This window comes from Stigmatopora nigra, chromosome 11 (assembly GCF_051989575.1).
Source record: "Stigmatopora nigra isolate UIUO_SnigA chromosome 11, RoL_Snig_1.1, whole genome shotgun sequence".
In the NCBI taxonomy this organism is placed as follows: domain Eukaryota; kingdom Metazoa; phylum Chordata; class Actinopteri; order Syngnathiformes; family Syngnathidae; genus Stigmatopora; species Stigmatopora nigra.
Window position 1 is genome coordinate 9,690,443 of NC_135518.1, and position 19,951 is coordinate 9,710,393.

Here is a 19,951-nt window from a genome sequence, read left to right on the forward strand (position 1 = left end):
TGATCTGGGTTTTTAAAATGGTGGAGTGGCTAGTGGCTTCAGTGTGGCTTTCTGCTGTAGCAGTTTTATTTATATATCTTGCACACCTGCCAAGATTGCGTGGCCCTATTTTTTCCGAGAAAAAACATGCAGTTTATTAACTTCTTTGGAATCACAGAAGGCATTTAATTGTTTTAGTTATTGGGGAGAAAATTATTTGATATTCTCCACTGCATTGCTTACAATCTGGTAGCATCTTAACATCAGCGTCAATGGCACTGAAACCAGACCACTGAGTCAAGCAACTATGTTGAAATGATAGAAAGATTCACTGTGCTATGGTTCTGTCTCTTTTTATGGATTTTCTTTTTTTCCCAAAACAAGTATGGATGTACTTTTTGGTACTTCATAACAACCAGGGAAAATGACAGCTTTTTCAAACAATGTAAAAGGGGATGAAGAATTACATGACTTGTTTTGGACTGAACACAAAAGTCTTTAAATCTTCTCTGTCACAAAACACTACATTTTTAAACTGCCCTACCCATTTTTCAATAAAATAAATCTGTTATTTTAGCAGCAAAACGTCTTTGTGTACTTTCAGGGATCAACAATGTGTCACTGTGCCCCATATTGACTTTTTCCTTTCCTCTTCTTCCTTGCAGCTCATCTGAAAAGTCTCTGCCATGGAGAACTGCCGGTAAGATGGAACTTGCTTATTAGTTTGTGGAGAGATTTTCCTTTTTTTGCCACTTGTATGAACAGGAACTAAATACGTGAAAAAGTATGCATCTTAAAATTATTAGTCACGTCTCATTTAAAAAAACATGCTCTTATATTATCCACATTTGTAGACTTAATAATCTACAACATTCATGCTTACTACCAAAATCACATTATATGCAGGCTCATGCATTTTTCTCTTGCTCCAGGCTTATTAACTTTGTGAATTTACCATTGTGTGGCATATGTTTGTTAATCAAGCAGTAAATGAGAACATGGTCCCATTACAGGATGCTCTCTAATGTTTGCAATTTTTTTTCACTCAATGTGACTTTACAATAATTGTTTCTTCACTTAACTTCTCTGAAGGGGCTTCTCAAAAATCCTCTATCTATTCACCTTACTTTCTAAAATCATCAAAGTAGCGACCAATGGATTAATACTAATGTATTTTATGGCTTATTAATTGCATAAATGAACAAATCTATGATAGTCATCAATCTTGCTTCGATTCTGTGGAGATTTTGGTTGCACGTATGCGCATTTGTAAGCCATTTCATTGGAATGCAGGTGCAAAATTGCAATTGAGGTTATGCTTGCTATTGATTAGGATGATGAACCGCTATGAAATGCGTTAATGCACTTGTTCTTATCCATGCATGCTGTGGTCTGAATGTGTGTCCCTTGGAGAACAATTACACAACTTCTTCTGTGTGTAATTACCCTCGTCATGCCCTGTATGTGACTTGATGTTTGAGGTGGCCGCGTCGCCGTGGAAACCAGGCTTCAGCCAGCAGAAATGTCAATGCGGCCACATCTCATGTGGACTGAGACAGGAGAATATCACCCCTTCACATATATGTTTGCTTGCTAGAACCTACAACAAGCACTATTTAACCAGAACTCTCAGCTATCAGAGATGTGCTCGAAAATAGATGACCCTCTGACGTATTTAATCTTAAGTCAAGGAGGGTGTACATTCTAGACTGTGAACATGGGCAACACAATTATCTTTTGCCATGCATGTACAATTTGTGAGGGAAATAAACCTGGCATGCTATTTAAAGTCCCCAATTAAATGCACAGAGTGAATGCTGCATGATTATCGGCTTAATGTAGCAGAAATTAAAGAGGTGGCAATGGCAGGTAATAAAGTGTCCATATGCTCAATATGTACTGTATATTTATTTAGTCAAGTGGATTCCTTTTTCTTTTTGCTGTTTCTCCCAGACATCCCCAACCCGGGGCACCTCCAGTCACGACCCACCGACAGCTCTCAGTCTCCAAATTACCGCACAAGGATCGAGTCGGAGCAGTTGTCGCCATACTCTCCGGAACAGTCCTCCCCTCATGAAAGTAAGGGTCTGTTTCTGTCTTCTCAAAAATTCTACACTTATGTTTCTGTTTCTTGCACAGAACCCATTAATCCTTCTTCATTAGTGACATACCCTCTGTAATTCCCAACCCATCTGTTTCAGTGTCCATAGGGAACTCGCACAGTTCAATTCCGATGAATTCATACTCAGACAGCGGTTACCAGGATGCGACCACCGCCTACCACAGCAACCAGAATGCGGTCAAATCAGAGCTGAGGATGCAGCACTCCTTTCCTGGTGCAGGCACTAGCACAAGCACCCCCGCCAAGACCGTCAGGGCGGAGGGGCAAGCCTCGGCACAGGTAGGTTTCTGTAACATCGTCTGACCAAGCAAACACAGCAAGACCATCGCCTCGTCACTATTGCTCTTCAGGTCCTATCCGTGGGTGGAGTGGTGCCTGGCCGTGCAATGCGGAGAGTTAGCTCAGTGCCTTCTCGCTCTCACTCCCCATCCCATGTGAGCAGCGTGTCACCCCCCCGCAGCTCCCTGCGTACCGGTGCAGGCAGCACATACGGTTCGCCCATTGTCACGGAGCCCAAACCCCTCTCCTGTATCTTTTCCACCACTTTGCCCCCCTCCACCAACCGTGCCGGAACTGGTGGCTCGCCTCTATCCACCCTGAAAAACTCCCCGGCCGCTCTACGACGTGTGGGTTCTGCCAACTCCAGACAGGCCAGCACAAGCCGCACAACGTCACCCTACCAGGCCTCAGTGGGCTCTTCGTCGGGCCGTGTGGGCTCGCCTCTGACACTGACGGAGGGCAAGCAGCTCTGTCACTCGTCTCCGGTTCGAGCGAGTATGGTGGCTGTACCCCAACACTACAGCTCAACTCTGCCCCATACCCTCATCCACAACGCTGATCCTTACAGGCCGCAGGGGTATGACGTTTACGAGCGCAGGTCACGGCCTGAAAGCCTTGCAGGTACAAACACTTACTGTGAGAATCAAGTATCTATATATAAATAGAGTTGTAATATTGCAAGAATACAAAACAATACATTATATATAAACATATATTTTTCCCCACCCTTTGTCCACCCATTCCCTTCTTCGAACATGAGCAAAGTCATTGACAATGGAATAACACAAGTCAAAGGACTCTTCTTGAGATACTCTCTTGTGTTTGTCCTTGCTCCCTTTGGCAAAGTCGCTGTGTGAATCACGGTGTGTCAATGTGCTGCTTACAGGACTTGAAGCAGGGACTTCTTCAAGGAACGCATGAATGTCATAGCCTATCGAGTCAGTTTTTGATATAAAGTCGGTAATGCTATTATAGTGGGCTGTCACAGCAATTTTTTTTGCAGTAACAGTGATGACATGTTTTATGAGTCTAGCTCTGTACACTTGTACATAAATTGATCTTTTTCCCATTGAAAGGAAAGCAAATAATGTGCACAGAGAACGCAGCACAACAAAAATCAAAAACAAAAGAATGACCTTAAGCATTACATTATCGTATTTTCTGCACAATATGGTGCAACTCAAATACTAAAGGTTTTTTTTTCAAAAGACGTCAGTGGGATTTATAATCCAATGCCCTTTATGTATGGATTAGTATTTGTTAATCATTGTATGAAATTCCCTATAGCACAGCTCCATATAGTTAATGTAGTATACAACTCCCAACAACTACAACTATTAGTATTGTATGTTCCTCTTAAATAACCCTTTCTGAACTGCTGATGTTGTAATGTGAACTGTCTATGTGCTTGACTTTGTTCTGCCTGGGGATTTCTTCAGACCCTGTGTTGGATGATGTTCAAGGTGAACCTTTAATTCCTTCTCCCCTTCTTAGTCTTGTGTGTGTGTGCTATGCATGCTGAAGTTGTCGAATGTGTGGATGACTGTCCTTTGTGGCCTGGCCCGTACTCATCTCACATCATACCACCAGCATTTATGCCTTTTGACAAGATCTGGCAAGAGGTTGAAATGTATTATCATTTTGGACCACATCATATATTACACTGTCTGACTAGATAATTTCTCATTCATTCACTATTTGATAAAAAAAACTAATATATTTGTTTAGGCTATCCTAAAATTGTAATTTTTCTACAATTAGGTTAATTTAGTATAATGCGGCAATGGCAGAAATGTTGTCCATTCAAAAATATTTAGAGGAACTCTTTGGTTTGTTGTTCATGGGAAAAATGGCTTTTCCGCAATGTGAGCTCTTCCAGTTGGATTGGACCTGTGAGACTTGTGAAGCCTGATGAAATGTTCAATGAGCAGTTTAGTTGCCAACTGTGCACTCGCCCTGTGGGCTTCGCAGTGAATTGAGCACCGTTGATGTGAAAGTTGAAAATGCAATTTCTCCTGTTTATTTTAAGCAAAATGAACCTCATCAGTATATTTGATATTTTTATTACAATCTAAATTCCATTCTCTTGTGTTTGCAGGCATGCGTAACACGTATGCCACTCAGCACAACCAGTTGGGCCAAGACCCGAGGGCCACCGTATCTCCAGAGCGTCGTATTGCGCCCATCTTTGAGGACCGCATGTATCAAGCCCCCTTGTTCAACACGCAACAGGCCACCCTCTGCAGAAGCGCTTCAGGTTGGATGAAAATTATGGCATACTTTAACATTGAGGTTTGTGCCTTGGAGGTGCATTGTTATTGAAGAATGCAACATCGCAGCCTGTCTGCCCTTTAGCACCACAAATGTGCTTGTCATTATTTCTGTCCCTCACTGCCTATTTTCTTTCACATGGTCACTAGCTCTGACGCTGGGTATACAAAAGGCTTAGCTGCGACCTGTCAGTCAGGTATTATTGTAACTCATGCTTCTAGAAAGGCATCCATTAGACTGTTTTTTAGTCTGGCCGTCACTAGGCGGTTGCTTATGAGCCTACAGTAGTTCCTTTAGAGCTGAACAAAAGTTTGATTATTTGGGTTTGTTGGGTTTATGTGGATGCTGAAGCTAGGAAAAAAACAAAATAAACATCATCAAACTTAATCAGACAAAAATAACTCCAATTTGGGTTTAGGAGTAGTCGCAGATGGGAAAAATAACAGACATATTGATAGATCAATACGTATTTTAAGACTTTATTATTATCAATATTGTCTATTCTACTTGCTTTTTTTATTTTACTTTTAGAAGTAGAATATTGTGCTTCTGTACATTCTCTGACCAAATTGGTGTTCTTATTTTTATCAATAATGATTCATGACTGAAAAATGAATCTCATTTTAAATCAAAATAATGATGCTCGAATTGCATTTAGGCTTCACTATGTTTAGACTAATCGCTTGGTATATTGGCCTTACGCAAGAGCAGCCATGCAAGGAAATTGTGTTTTTGGAGCTGCAACTCAAGCTGACATGTTGGCTCCTGGTATGAAGGAGGGAGAAGGAAAATGGAAATGGTCTGCACTGATGGAGATCTGACCTCCGCCCCAGGAACAGTCAGGCACTGTAAATCAAGGGTGCCATCCGACAGCTTGCCTATGTGCAAAAGTACTGTCATTCTGTATTTAGGTGGACATGTCCGTTAAAAAAAAAGATCCCTGTAAAAATAGTTGTGCATTCAATCCATACTCAATGCAAATGAAAAATATTTGCAAGTTGAGTGGTACAATGACTCATGGAGCCTTCCAGAATTGAAGGACATATCTTAAAAAATCCTAAAAAAGAAATAAGCCGAGGCCTTGGCATCCATCAATGGTTATTTAATCAACTATTAAGGCTTGAAAAATAATAGAGAGATAGATAGATAATAATGAAATGCATTGTCGAAATAACTGTGTAAAGGCATAAGGCTACTGAGCATGCCGTAAGACACTCCCTTCTTTACATGTGGGTATCTGGCTATTTTGAGCAGGTCTCGGCTTAACGTTGCCACTCTGCTGTGTTTGGCAAGATTAGCTTTTAAGCATACGGTGGCACAGGGCAGTGAGAAGGAGCGGGGGAGAGGATTTGCAGATCAGTGCGCAGCTTTTTTTTTTACTGTTTTTCCCGAAAGCAACCCGAGTCCTCACGGCTCAACACAATCTTGTAAAAACAGAGCAACAAGCAAACGGACTTTTTGAAGAAGAGGAGTTGCTATTTTATGAAACCATGAGAGCTGTGTTATACCCACAAAATTAATTGGATCCAGATTCGAGAATCCGCAGCATTCGCCAGAGTGTCTGCGCCATTGTAATTCTTAATCCGAACCTCTAGACGGTGCCGATATCGCTCAGGTTTGTCCGTTTGCATGATGTCTTGTTTGGATTTCATTTTTCTGAGGGCTTTATCTCTTTGGCCTCAGGCATGGGGAGTCTCCAGCGGACATCAAGTCAACGCAGTGCCATGACTTACCAAAGAACAAACTTGGCTCTTAACACAGCTGCCACCTATGCGGATCCGTATCGCTCGGCGCAGTATCGGCCATGCGACTCCAACTACAGTCGTCAGGCTGGCATCATGGATGATCCCACCCGCTCACCCTCAATAGACAGCATCCAGAAGGACCCCAGGTAAGCTCTGAAAACTGTAGTAGAAGAACAGAAATGTTTCCATTGTGCACTTATTTCCATGCTGTTAATGCAAACCTGTGTTTGCAGGGAGTTTGCTTGGCGCGACCCAGAGCTGACAGAAGTGATTCACATGCTGCAGCACCACTTCCCATCCGTGCAGGCCAACGCAGCCGCCTACCTTCAGCACCTCTGCTTTGGTGATAACCGAATTAAGGCCGAGGTAAGGACTTGTCTCACGCTATCAAGCCATTACCGACTAGTGCAAACAACAATGACAATAACTCAGTGTATGAAATGATTTCAAAGCATAGATGTCTAACTTGTTTTCATCACATTTGTTTGTTGTTCTACTCAAAGTTCACGATATTGGATCTGAGTAATAAGGTTTCTTTTTATATTTGACACAGCATGCAGAAATGTTGGCAATTCTCATTCATATATTATTTACATAACACATAGATAATAAAATCTGATTGGTAAAAATCAATATAAAAAATACAACATTCACATTCAGTAAATGTACGTATTTAAAATGGAGATTGGGAATATTACTGTCATACAATTCATTTTCATTGATTCTCCATACAGGTATGTCGGCTAGGCGGGATCAAACACCTGGTTGACTTACTAGACCATAAAGTGCTGGAGGTCCAGAGGAACTCCTGTGGAGCTCTGAGGAACCTAGTATATGGAAAAGTAATGGATGAAAACAAGATAGCTCTGAGGAACGCAGGTGGCATCCCAGCTCTTCTCCGACTGCTAAGGAAAAGTGTTGATGCAGAGATTCGAGAGCTTGTCACAGGTGAGCCAGAAACCTTTGGTTTCAAAATGATTAATTAACAGCGTATTGAAAGAATAGATTATCATGATGTTCTTCTGCACACTTTGTAGGGTTGTTTTTACAATGAGGGCCCCTGTCATGTAGTTTAATTCTGTAATGCTGACAGGACAGACAAGGAGTGAATTGTAGGCATTTCACTTCTGTTTGTCATCTGAGCCTAGAAAACATGCTTTAAATCCGCACTGTTTGGAATCAGGGTGGAGCAAAAAATGAGCAAGCTGAACCATTTGGCTCCCAGGTGGTTGATTCAGCTGTTTTTGCTCAGCTCCAGCCCATATTCCAAGTGTTTCGTGTTACTGACCTAGTGCTTACAGTTTTTTTTACAAAGTAAGGACAGACTAACACAGTACTATAGCATATTTATATAGCGAGAACTGAGCTGAAAAATAAATGCTTCGTTACTTAGCATTTTAAAAGGTAATTTCTCAGTCTCCATTTTAAATAGGCAGGATGCCAAAAAACAATCAACTGATGCATTTTTTAATTTTAGACAACCATATGGTTTTACAATATTGTCAAGGTGCAACATCCCCAAATTTTACAAGTGGCTATTTCACAACTACCTTATGAGCTCCAACGGCTTGTTATGTTTAATTTGCAAAACATAAAAACAGATGACACACTGCTTCAGGTCAGGGTTCATGTTGTCTGAACAGAATAGCAACCTGTCTGCTCAACATTCAGCTGTTGCAGTTACTGTTTTGTCCTGAAAAAACTCTGTTTAGATAATGAGGTCCAAACACGGTGCATTAATGGCCTAAAGTCATACTTAAGCACACTGAAATAACTTTAAATCACCATGGAATATTTGACATTCTTATTCCTGGCAGAGTTGTTTTTTTCAGCTACAAGGTATGCACTTGTGTCACTTGTTAAGCTGTAAAGTTTTGTTTCTTAAGATTTTTTTCCCCATCCGTCGAAAGGAATAGCATTACAATCTTAGCAGTAGACAGTTTATTGGGTGTTTAACGTTTAGAGATTGCTTGGGGAGTATAACATTGAATACAATCGGAGCTTTCATCATTTATATCACCTGTGTTGCAGATTAAAATAGCATGATTGTCTTGAATGTTGACTCGTACTTGCTGCAACCCGTGCATCATTGCTTAAGATTAGTCTCTAACGCTAGACTTAACATAAATATGTCTGTGTCTCAAGATAAAAGTTGTGGCAATGCTACCATAATGTTGACAGCAAAGCCCTTGTTGTTTATAGAAAGAAGCCAATCATTTGTGAGCTTAGTTATTGGTCAACGGAAGCAGATAAAAAATGATTTCTTTTTAGATCTGAAGTTTTAGTCGTATTTTAGTGTGGCTGACAGGGAGAAGAAAAAGAAAAACCTTGCACGTTTGAAGTTGGTTCATGGTTTAATGCCTGCAGATGTTTTTTTTTTTAATCCCTCTTGTTTTGCCCTCTGGGATTTGTTCAGGAAACACTCCTGGTTGTGGTGTCATAACATTGACCTCAGGTAAACACACAAAACGGAGTCAGTGTTTCTAAAGCAGGTCAAAGCACCAGGGAACATGTCACCCAACGAAGGAAAATACTTGATAACCTCACATCTCAAAGATGATTTATGTGCGTTGCCCGCCCTAGTAAATTTCTGACAACCTTGCGACTCAACTGTGCTTTTTAGATGCCATTCCCATATTAATTGTTTCAAATTCATATCAGAGGTGGGTCAAATAGGTTGCTGAGTGATTTTTGTGGTGTCATTAAAACCTGCCTAGATAATTCTTGATTTCTCCCAAAATGGGTTTGAATAATCTTCAGCAGCAGACAAACCTGTCAACTTATAATTTTTCCCTCATTTTATCTGTGGAGCAATTGGCCGAGGTTGACAGGTATAAGAAGCCAACATTGAAAACAAAAGTCAAGTTCCTGATCTAAGTCTGGACACTACTTATGGTGTGTTTGGACCTGGAACTAGTGATATTAAATATTGACTGCACTCTTTTTGTACATTTTGTGCATCTTAGAATTCCTGTGTATCAAAACAATTGTGGGAATTTCTAGCCACTGGCTTTGGCATTGCTAATCTTACATTCAAATATTTTGGTTAAAGTCTTTAGAGAACTGGACATTAACCAGTCTAAATCCTTCCTCCTTGATGGATTATACTTTGTGCTAGCATCTGCTTGTCTTTGAACAATTCTGACCACTATAACATGCTTTACAAGAACAATACAACTCCAAGGTGACTGATTCCCTGCCACGACACCCGAGGTGCTGTCACGACCCAAAGGTTGCTCACGTAAGATTTGACGAGACAGGTTGGAAATGTAGCCATGAGGACCGTTTCAGATACGACCTCACTTGTACACAGTATTCAACCTCTGAACAAGCTTCATCCTTTTTGTGAATATCTTTGAATGTAGTATCTGCTGGGCTATTTCATGTGTTTTCAGTGCAAATGAAATGCTGATATTCTCCGCATGTACTTGGGCTTTTAATGGATGTTAAGCACTTTCGAATGCAAAAGGCGTTTCTCGGCAGGCACACTTTCTGACGGTGTGTGGGTCTGTTTAAATGGGCTCCGAGGTCATTTTATAGTCTATTATCATCTTCATCAGTTCACGTTAAACGGAGAGTGTGTACTATGAACTGAGAAGATAGGATAGTATGTTAACAGTATATTTTGTGTGCTTTGTCATATTGTTGTCGCATTATCATGTGAGTATTTGCTCTCTAATGGTAACACATGCCTTCTCCTGTGTTAATGGTTGCCCCTCAGAAATCAAGCTATGCTGCAGCATTAGCTTGGCAGGGAACAGCATCTAATTAGAGGAACATGCCACATACGAGCTAATCCTGGACAGATGCAGCATCAAAGAATGCCAAGGATTATGCATGTCTAACAGTGCCTACAAAAAAGCATTTTTGAGTTGAATGAAAGGAGGGGAGCATTTTTTAAAATACTTACATTATTTAGGTTTCATTTCATATGCAGTAGCAATGCCCTTTGTTACATTTTTTTCAATGTTTTTCTCCCTGAAGGTATTCAGCTGAGATCTGAAAGATGGATGTGATTGTCTAAAATTTCAAACTCAAGGCTCAGGGGCCAGCACTGGCCCGCAGTTTAATTTAGTTTGGCCAACATAAATAAATTATGTTCAGTAATTTAGTGCTTTTAATAAAATAACAAAAATGCAGCCTGCATTTTTTGTTGCAAATGCCCTTTTAAAAAACAGGCATCATTCCATTTGTTGTGTATATACAAATATACAAGACTACTACAAATGTATATTGGTTCACAGTCATAATGGCCTTCAAATCTCTTTATGATATTTTGTTTATGCTGTATTTGCTGATGACATATGGAGACTGAGATCTCTCTAGTATTGATTGCAAAAGTATAAAGTTTGTGATTGCACCATTTTAGTTTTATTGCTGAAATCTGGCTTCCCTGCGGTGTGTCAAATTTACAAGGCATTATTTTTTTCCCGATATTGTTATGTATGCACAGGAGGGTGCTCCGGAGACACAAATATTTCTATACATACATGCTATTAAGGCATTTAGATTTTCCCATTGAAGAGTTTTAACTGCTTTTGTTTGCCTTTGGCCACTCTCATGCAGCTATTTAAAGCCTTGATTGTCAAGCCATCTCTGTGGGGTTCTATCAAAGTGCACACAACCACTAACATATCCTGAAGGCTTGCGTGAGTCCATGTAAGCACCCTGCCATCCTCTTCCCTTGCTTGACCGTGTTTGCGTGCTCCATCTCCGCAGGGGTGCTGTGGAATCTGTCGTCTTGCGACGCCGTCAAGATGACAATCATCCGCGACGCCTTATCTACTCTGACCAACACTGTGATTATACCCCACTCGGGATGGAGCAGCTCAACTTTTGAAGAGGACCACAAACTTAAATTTCACTCATCGTTGGTCCTCAGAAACACTACAGGTTGCTTGAGGTAACCCCACACTCGACACACTTGCACCCTCGTGTGGAAAAGTGGTGTTCCGTCCTTTGTAATTTCTATGGGTCATCTTTTGAATTATTGTATATACTTTGTAGACTGGTGATGCATTGTGGGATGCATTTAGAGCATTACATGGAATGACCTATCCTGCACTCATTGCGCATACAAAGAACACTTGAAAAGAAACAAACCCAACGCAGCCACTTTTGAGATGCTCTTTATGTTATTATATATAGTAGAAAAACCATCATGGTGAAATATGACTCAATGCCATCTCACTCCTCTCTTCCTCTCATCTATTGTAGTCTCTGTGTGTATACACTCAGAGTAGGATGGAATGAATTCAGTCAGCCATTCCACACACATTTCATTCATAATAGATGCATTGCAGGAATGATTACACACCTAGGATGGGCACACAGTGATCTGTCTTTTTGTGTGTTTGCACACGCTCATGACTTGTGTGTTTGATCTTCAAACAGAAACCTGAGCTCAGCTGGCGAGGAGGCCCGAAAACAGATGCGCACCTGTGAGGGTTTGGTTGACTCACTGCTCTACGTCATCAAAGCATGCGTCAACACTTCAGACTTTGATAGCAAGGTACACACAAGGAGAAAATACTCACACACACATCCATAGAGACATAATTAAAGGGAAATAAATATTAACAGGGATAAAATAACCTTTGTGTTCTTTTTAAATTTATTAATTGCCCTTCCAAATGGGTATAAATTTACTTTCATGCTTGTCAATATGAATAGGGAAAATGTGTGTATACACAGTTTAAGCCATTACAAAGAAATGTAGTTTTCTGTTGTGAATGGAATCTTTCACATTATGATTGATATGTTTTCATTGCAAATCTTGTCTAATATGGAGTACACCTTCGTAAAACGCCGGAGTGTCAATTTGCTCAGCTGCTGTCTGTCTCTGTGTAACCATCAGATAGTGGAGAACTGCATTTGCACGCTAAGGAACCTGTCGTACCGCCTGGAGCTGGAGCTGCCTCCGTCGCGCCTGATCGGCGTACAGGAGGTCGACGCCATTCTGGGATCTGAATCGCCATGCAAAGATGTCAGCTCTAGCTGCTGGGGAAGGAAGAAGAAGAAGAAGAAAAAGAACTCACAGGAAGACACCGTAAGTGTTTTTTTATAATAAGCAGTGCTCATACAAAATTGAGGGATTTAACGCTTTTGCCCGCTAACTTTTTAAAATATATCACTTCCTCGCTAAATATAGCAATTTTTTTTATCCTCAGTGGGATGGCGTGGGACCCATTCCAGGTTTCTCAAAGCCACCCATGGGCGCCGAGATGCTTTGGCACCCTGCGGTGGTAAAGCCTTACTTGACGTTACTCGCCGAGAGCTCCAATCCTTCCACACTTGAGGGTGCTGCCGGGTCACTTCAGAATCTGTCAGCTGGCAACTGGAAGGTAAACTCGTATCTCAAGGCACCATTCTATATTAGTTTTGCTTAGAATAACTTTGGACATGGCATGTTTTGGAGCAGTTTGCAGCATACATCCGGGCTTCAGTGCGTAAGGAGAAAGGACTGCCTATCCTTGTGGAGCTCCTGCGGATGGATAATGATCGGGTGGTATGTTCGGTGGCGACCGCACTGAGAAACATGGCGCTGGATGTCCGAAATAAAGAGCTCATTGGTAAGAGCCTCATACTCAACCACCAACAACTAAATTTTGATGGAATGCCAACACCAAAATCTCATCTAAATGTAAACACCACTGAGGTGTAATGAAAGTAGCACTAAAGTGTCATTTTTTTTCTAACATTGTATGCCACTATACCAAATTTGCATGACAATTTGCAATTTAATTGACCAGAATGTCATTTTGCAAGCTATATTGGTTGTTTCATTTATCCGCCTTTCTGTAAAATGCCATCTATACAACCTCTACAATTGTTCTCCATTGACCCTAATGTTCAATAGTTCATATCTGCACAAATTCTAAAAATGCTGAGGCAACTATGACATACAGTATCCCCCACTGCCTTCTCATGACACCAAAGTCATTCATGACCAGTATAGCTCAGTTTACCATGATAGGAAGTGACATAAGTGAATATATTGCACCTGCACCTGTAACCCACACACCATCATGAACATAAGGCGCTGTCATAAAAAATTAGCTCCACATTTCCCTCCTCCCTCTCAGGGAAGTACGCCATGAGGGACCTGGTCAACCGCCTCCCTGGGGGAAATACCACCTTGCTGTCGGACGAGACGGTGGCGGCCATCTGTTGCACCTTGCATGAGGTCACAAGCAGGAACATGGAAAACGCCAAGGCGCTGGCAGACACGGGCGGAATTGAGAAGCTAGTCAACATCACCAAGGGCAGAGGAGACCGGTATGATTGTGCAGTATGTTTGTCAAAAGTCAAGATAGTATTCGACGCGACTTGAATTGGAATTTCATATAGCATATTTTTTGTTCAAATATATTTGCTCTATGTGTTTCAGATTTTCTCTAAAAGTGGTCAAGGCGTCTGCTCAGGTGCTCAGCACATTGTGGCAGTACAGAGATTTACGTGCCATTTATAAGAAAGTAAGAATCTGTTTTCATTTATATTCCTTGTTTCACTTTTGTGTATCTCACAGTTGAGTCAATTATTTGTCTACTTCCTTTGTGCTTTCCTCACAGGACGGATGGACTCAAAACCATTTCCTCACTCCCGTATCCACACTGGAGCGGGACAGGTTTAAATCACAGCCTGCCCTCCCCACCAACAGTACTCAGCTGTCCCCCCTCAACCACCCTGGTAAAGTCATGTTACTTTTGGCACTGGCCTCAGCTTATCAACAGTCCTTCTGCTCATGGCTGACTTTTCTTTTCGCAGCCGCCAGCGCCATGTCGTCTCCTGCCATTCGCGATCACGGCCTGAGAGATTATCCAAGAACACAGTCAACTATGCAGTTTTACAACTACCCAGTGGACAACAGTATTCACCAAATCCAGTATACAGGTAGTGGCACTGTTTCAAGATTGATCTTTGTTAAAAACATCCTGAAGGCAGCAATGCAGCAGCACACAGACAAGCTCATGGAAACTAGATCTACTTTGATTGCTCTCTTCCCTCCGGTTTCCTCTGAAGGGGAGCATTTAACTTGCTGTGTCCCTCGTAATGCTGACCTGCGAATTCACTTCCTCATCCTGCCAACACATTGCAAGCCATTAGTGCCACCAAATTGCCGCCAGACTTTTGATGTGCCCAAAAACACAACATCATTATCAGTTATGATTTTTTCTGTTTTTTTTTTGTCCCAGAATACATATGAATTAATTTTTTATTCCCGAGATGCACGTGAGGAACCGATTTAGGACCAACCTCAAGGCATTACAGAACTCCGGGCCCAAATACTAAAAATGGCCAAAAATGGCTTCTGTGGTATTTTTTTCCCCTTTGCTTCTTCTCTTTTGCTTTAAATTTGGTCCTCTGTCAGTTTAACCGGCTCCACATGAAAGCAGCATAGCCATAAAGTGGACTTGCTACTCCACACTGGACCACACAATGGTGTTATTATTGCAAGTTGGGGACGAGGGGGCACGAGAAGGTACGCCAGAGGAGAGCTCTCTCCTAACTGGCAGTGAAGTGGGAGAGCAGTTCAAGCAAAAAAAAAGGGGAAAAAAGAGAGGCAGTGGAAACGAGGCTTTGTGGATTCCTGTGGCGAGACTGCATGCCAACGTAAATCCCGATCCCTGTGGGCAATGTAAACAAGTGGAATTCAGCATCCTGGCCGGCCGGTGTTGCGATTTCCCCTTTAAGCACATAGCTGGACTGGATTCGCATATATTAAATTGTTCAAAGTTTTTTGACTTTGATTGCAGGTTCTGGAAAGCCTTCACCGTATTACTACCCGTCACCCACGCGGGAGGAGCCCAGACGAACACAGGTGAGTCAAAGTATGAGTATGTTTGTTGGCACCACAAAGGGGAATGTGGTAGTCGTATCGTCATGCCTTTCGAATAAAAGAAAAAAAACTAAATAATGATTCTATGCATCACTCCCTTTTCACTTTTAATATCACCGAATTCCTACAATCTTCTTGTAATGCAATTGTATTCTACTAAAATTATTATTGTAAAACTATAAATTATTAATGTAATATATTTGTTTATTTCAATTTCAAGGTCAAATATCAATGAAATTGACTTCTTTGCCAGATACATTCAGCAATTATTACATTTAATTAAAAGATGCTTCCATTGACTTTTACATTAGCTTCATCTCTCTTGAGGCCTATTAGCCGAACATCATAAAATTATGAGAAACCACCCACGGAAATCAATGTTTTCCTCTCTGTGCTGTCTAATTATTGGACCATATTAACTCCTAATGCAAAAAAATTGATTTACATTCACTTTTAATAAAATATAAGTTAACGCTTCTGGGGTTTATTATTGACGTGATGTTAATTTCCATTTCAACTCCTCTTCCTCTCAGCCTTTGTATTTCACCGATGAGGTCGGCAGGAGGACATACGATCCGTACAGGATGTTCGTGCAGCATCCGCACGGCTACAACGACGGCTACGCGGACGAAGTCTTGACGTACGTGCCCGCCATGGACTACAGTGGGCAGACGCAGACGCTTAAGCCCACCAACAACTACGTGGACATTTACGCCAGCACGCGCAGGCCCTCTTACCGACCCGAGCAGTACCCCGGATCCCCAGACTCGTGGGTCTAAAACGCAACCACGAAGCGAAGAACTTTACAAAGACTACATGTGAAAGTGCGTCCATGTGTGTGCTTGTGTGACATGGTGCTTGTAATTGTCTACACAGCCCTATTCAGATGCCATTTCAAAACTTGTGTTTTTATTTAAAACCTGCAGAACTCTACTTGAAAAAATGCAGCTAAGAATTCTAAAGTGCACCAGTAGTAAAATAAAATGAGATCAGGTTGTAGATTACAATCATGGAAAAAAGGTTTTGAAATGATATTGGGTTTATTTTTGTACAGCACAAAAATCTGTCATTGGAACAGGGGTGTGTAGATTTTTTTAATAGCCATTGTACGTAGGGGAGCGACAACAGAGGGAATCATGGAATGTGTGCCAATAGAAGGGAATTAGTTTAAGTAGTTAAGGGGGTACACACCAAAATCATTGTTTTAACTATTTTTTAAAATGTAAAAAAAAAAAACATCACAGAAAAATATGCAAGGATATCAGGACTTGATGGTCAACCACAACTTTTGGTGTACATTAAGTACAGAAAATGCATCTTGACACACTGGATAGTCTTTCTGACATCCAGGAAACGTTCAGATTTGGCTAATCATCATGTGAGTGTGTGTACCCCATTTTAGAGACAAAAAATCACGCGGGGGGACAAAACTGGACGTGATTGACAGTCCTGCTTTGTTTTAGTTGTTAGATTTTTTTTCCCAACTTGTTAAGGCGTGAGTCATGTGCTGCGAGGATCTGCGAGAGAGAGAGAATTAAGATGGAGGTTGTTTATGTAAGTTCCCAAGCCAACGTTGATGGACGCAAGAAAAGATTGTACAAAAGGATGAAAGTGTTACTGTTGTAACCATGTTGTGTTTCCGTGTAAATACAGTACATGTGGCCTGGTTTACGCTCATCTGCACTGCTATACAAATCATGAACTTGTGCCATATTAAAGCTTTAGAGATGCTGTATATTGAAATATGAAGAAAGTATGTGGAGACTATCGTGGCATACGTGCATCATTCAAATATGAGATGATAATAAAAAAGGACAGTTTTGTTTTTTACATCGTGTTGGCTTTTTAAAAAATCTCATTTAACCTCAATGATGCCTGAAGTTATTAATTTAGCAGTTATAAATGAAGCTGTGTTGCAGATTTAAAATTTCATTACATACCTTAAATAAATTACTTTAAAAATACAAACTGTTTAATAAATTAAAGTAGAGGGATTTCAAATTGGCCCTTGCATCATTTGATGTAATAAAATCTTAAAGAACACAAAATATAACGTAGTACGTTGTATTTAAAAACAATATGATGTCATGTTGCAAGGCAAGGGGTGCGGCATTTAATTTGTGACGTCAGCTACTGTTGAGCGTATAAAAACAATATAGCAGCATCGAGAAAAGAATTTGTTTTCTTTCCCCGAAAAGGTTGGATGATGGTTCAACCAGGCAGCAAAAGTGGCACCAAAGACACTCGCTTGCTCAGAGCTGGACATCCTCCTGCTGGTAAAACACCATTTTAAAATTACTTCACTGTAAATTGCTTTGTTTTGGCGTCTTCGACGCACTGAACTTGCACTCGAATTGGAGTCGCTCCCAGCGTGAGCATTCGATTTATTTTCACGTTTTCCCAACTTTCTTTTCTCGTTAGTTGTGATCAACAATATAATGCATCATTTCGTAATGTATTCAATCCCAAAATGACAATCCAGTGACACGCTCATTGAATTCATGTGCGTGCGTGTTTTTTTTTAGGAATGTTTGTTTTGAGGGGCGCGGCTTGCAATTGCACGTTATAGATTTTGCCAAGAAAATAACTGTAGGACACGCGTATTTTCCTCTTTACCCTGCGTTTTAATTTGTTTTTCTTTCTTTAAACTCCTTTTTAAAAAGAAATTTTCCTAAATAAATGCAACGTTGAATATTTCTTTGCCTAAGAAGAAAACGATAGATGTCCAACAGTTCTTGACCAAAAACAATTCTAAACTCAGATGACTATTAGTTTGAGTTGATTGCCATGCTTACTGGAATTCAACAACCATTTAAACAGTTAAGGCTGGAAGCAAACGAGTGGCTAAGAAGGGCTCGGAAGAGGCGTACCCCCATGGGACCCCAGAGAAGGAGACCAAGAGGTCTGACAAAGCCAGGTTGGTATTACTTATTATTATTTAGAACCCTGTTTTGAACGTAAAGAATAAAATCTCTGTTGTACATATTCAGTGAATTATTTTTGTCTGTTGACAACAGGATGCAAAAAGTGAGTCTTCTTCTGGCTGGTACTATTGACAAGGTAAGTCTGCCTTGCTCTTGAAATGTCTGAGGTTTCTATTTGTAGCGATAAATGCCAAAATTGAGTTTGTTATTGATATTGATTTCAACTTTTGGCCTTGTTTAGCTCAGCCACGACTTTCCCGAGACCCCTGTGAGCGTGAGGCACAGCAAGATGCGGCCCGCCGTGGAGAAGCCTCATTCACCTCGTCTCACCTTCTGCATCCACCAGCCCAGGAAGTTCTAAAGGAAGCCACGTCTAGGTTTACTAATGCTTGTAGATAGATGCTTCTTCCTTCAATGTGCTACACTTTCCAGAAAAGGAAAATATCCTCTTTGAGTAGTATGGGTTCCTGTGCGCTTCTATTTGTTCAATGACTTTTGTACAACGTTTCTGTATGTAAAATGAGGATTTTGATGTTAAAAATGTTCAGACTTTTTCTCCATTTCTTTGTACTTTTTGGAATGTTATACATGTAATAAAACTAGATTCTGGCAATGTTGTTGTAGTGGCTAAAGTTGTCCGCCAGGTAGCGACAAATCACAAGTTCATACGGGGAAGTTTCCTACTTAATTATTAAAAACAAGTGTGTGACTCTTTAACAAAGGATTTTGAATAAATATAAATACTTTTTTTGCCAAGTAGGAAGTCTCCAGAATTGATTATTTCTGACATAAATGCCAAAATTAACACGTTATGGTTTTATATTGCCACTAGGTGGAAGTATTACCTTGCAAAAAGGATTGTAGTACTTTTTAATTTATTAGTTTGGGCTCTAGAGTGTTTGGATATACTTTCAAATTCACATTAATATTTAATTTAAAATGCATTAAAGATTTATAAATAAAACCATACAAAACAATGTTTGGTTATAATTTAGAACTGGCATCCAGTTATATGCATGCTAGAACTTAGTTGGGCAAGTTTGTTTCAACTTCCAAGCAGAATTAACTCTTAAAATGATGTAAACCTTAGGCATTGCGTATTTTTGCCAAACATGAGAAATTAAAGAAAAAAAGGAAAAACTACATTTGGCCATTTTTCGCTTGCGCAACCTTGAAACGGGGCATATAATGAATTGGTCCTGATGGTAGTATGTCAACGTCAGTAGTGAGGCTGGAAGGGAGTGGTTAAAGGAGAGGAGGCTGGATGATGAACCGGTGCAGCCCACCGGGCCTTCGATGATGTGCCGCCCGTAAAGATGACCTCATGCTGGGAAGTGGGAGGAGTCCTGCCACGGAAGTCTACCTTAGAGCTGGATCAAGTGGGAGCAAAATAGTTTTTGGAGTGTGTGGAGTTATTCTCAAGTGCTGCGGGGCGCGATCTTTCTTCTCAAAGTGGGAAATATTAGGTAAGATCTGCACTTTTTGCCATTGTGATTATAAATGCTAAAAGTAGCGACTCGGGTTGTGCGATGAGAAATGTTTGGGCATGCCCAGCGGTGCGGCCATAACCTCCAGGGGGATTGACAGCGTCTTGGGGGTTTTGCGGACAATCCCAGAACCATTCGATCGTTGACGATTTGTCAGATCTACCTTGTTTTAACGATATTGTTTCTACTAATCGCCATGTTTTATAGCTTGGTGTTGTTAAACCTTGGTGAACACGTGTTGAATCAAACTTTTGGCTCAGGTAGCGTCGCGCTGAACGCACAAACGGGCAAAACCAGGTAATTTT

At 40.8% G+C, this 19,951-nt stretch overlaps 3 protein-coding genes across 6 annotated transcripts in view; all 3 read left to right on the forward strand.

Moving 5' to 3' along the window:
• The window catches only part of pkp4 (plakophilin 4), a 35,430-nt gene extending 18,365 nt beyond the window's left edge, over positions 1 to 17,065 (forward strand). For 2 of the 3 annotated variants that reach the window (XM_077727909.1, XM_077727910.1), the window contains 20 exons: positions 645 to 679; positions 1,933 to 2,058; positions 2,181 to 2,380; positions 2,452 to 3,001; positions 3,820 to 3,843; positions 4,479 to 4,637; positions 6,335 to 6,542; positions 6,630 to 6,762; positions 7,131 to 7,344; positions 11,116 to 11,299; positions 11,791 to 11,908; positions 12,254 to 12,445; positions 12,567 to 12,740; positions 12,818 to 12,968; positions 13,482 to 13,674; positions 13,787 to 13,871; positions 13,968 to 14,085; positions 14,164 to 14,289; positions 15,153 to 15,217; positions 15,769 to 17,065. In XM_077727909.1, the coding sequence (XP_077584035.1) occupies positions 645 to 679; positions 1,933 to 2,058; positions 2,181 to 2,380; positions 2,452 to 3,001; positions 3,820 to 3,843; positions 4,479 to 4,637; positions 6,335 to 6,542; positions 6,630 to 6,762; positions 7,131 to 7,344; positions 11,116 to 11,299; positions 11,791 to 11,908; positions 12,254 to 12,445; positions 12,567 to 12,740; positions 12,818 to 12,968; positions 13,482 to 13,674; positions 13,787 to 13,871; positions 13,968 to 14,085; positions 14,164 to 14,289; positions 15,153 to 15,217; positions 15,769 to 16,014 (3,301 nt within the window). In that variant the 3' untranslated portion in view covers positions 16,015 to 17,065. The remainder of the gene's footprint in view (positions 1 to 644; positions 680 to 1,932; positions 2,059 to 2,180; positions 2,381 to 2,451; positions 3,002 to 3,819; positions 3,844 to 4,478; positions 4,638 to 6,334; positions 6,543 to 6,629; positions 6,763 to 7,130; positions 7,345 to 11,115; positions 11,300 to 11,790; positions 11,909 to 12,253; positions 12,446 to 12,566; positions 12,741 to 12,817; positions 12,969 to 13,481; positions 13,675 to 13,786; positions 13,872 to 13,967; positions 14,086 to 14,163; positions 14,290 to 15,152; positions 15,218 to 15,768) is intronic. The other variant, XM_077727911.1, reaches the window with a different exon arrangement.
• Positions 17,066 to 17,353: 288 nt separating this feature from the next.
• Positions 17,354 to 18,772, forward strand: dap1b (death associated protein 1b). The gene is made up of 4 exons (XM_077728205.1): positions 17,354 to 17,511; positions 18,056 to 18,152; positions 18,253 to 18,295; positions 18,401 to 18,772. Exons 1-4 carry the CDS (start codon positions 17,439 to 17,441, stop codon positions 18,518 to 18,520), a joined length of 333 nt encoding a protein of 110 aa, XP_077584331.1. The 5' UTR covers positions 17,354 to 17,438; the 3' UTR covers positions 18,521 to 18,772.
• Positions 18,773 to 19,417: 645 nt separating this feature from the next.
• The window catches only part of tanc1b (tetratricopeptide repeat, ankyrin repeat and coiled-coil containing 1b), a 61,219-nt gene continuing 60,685 nt past the window's right edge, over positions 19,418 to 19,951 (forward strand). Inside the window, exon 1 of one of the 2 annotated variants that reach the window (XM_077727957.1) lies at positions 19,418 to 19,625. In XM_077727957.1, the coding sequence (XP_077584083.1) occupies positions 19,484 to 19,625 (142 nt within the window). In that variant the 5' untranslated portion in view covers positions 19,418 to 19,483. The remainder of the gene's footprint in view (positions 19,626 to 19,951) is intronic. The other variant, XM_077727958.1, reaches the window with a different exon arrangement.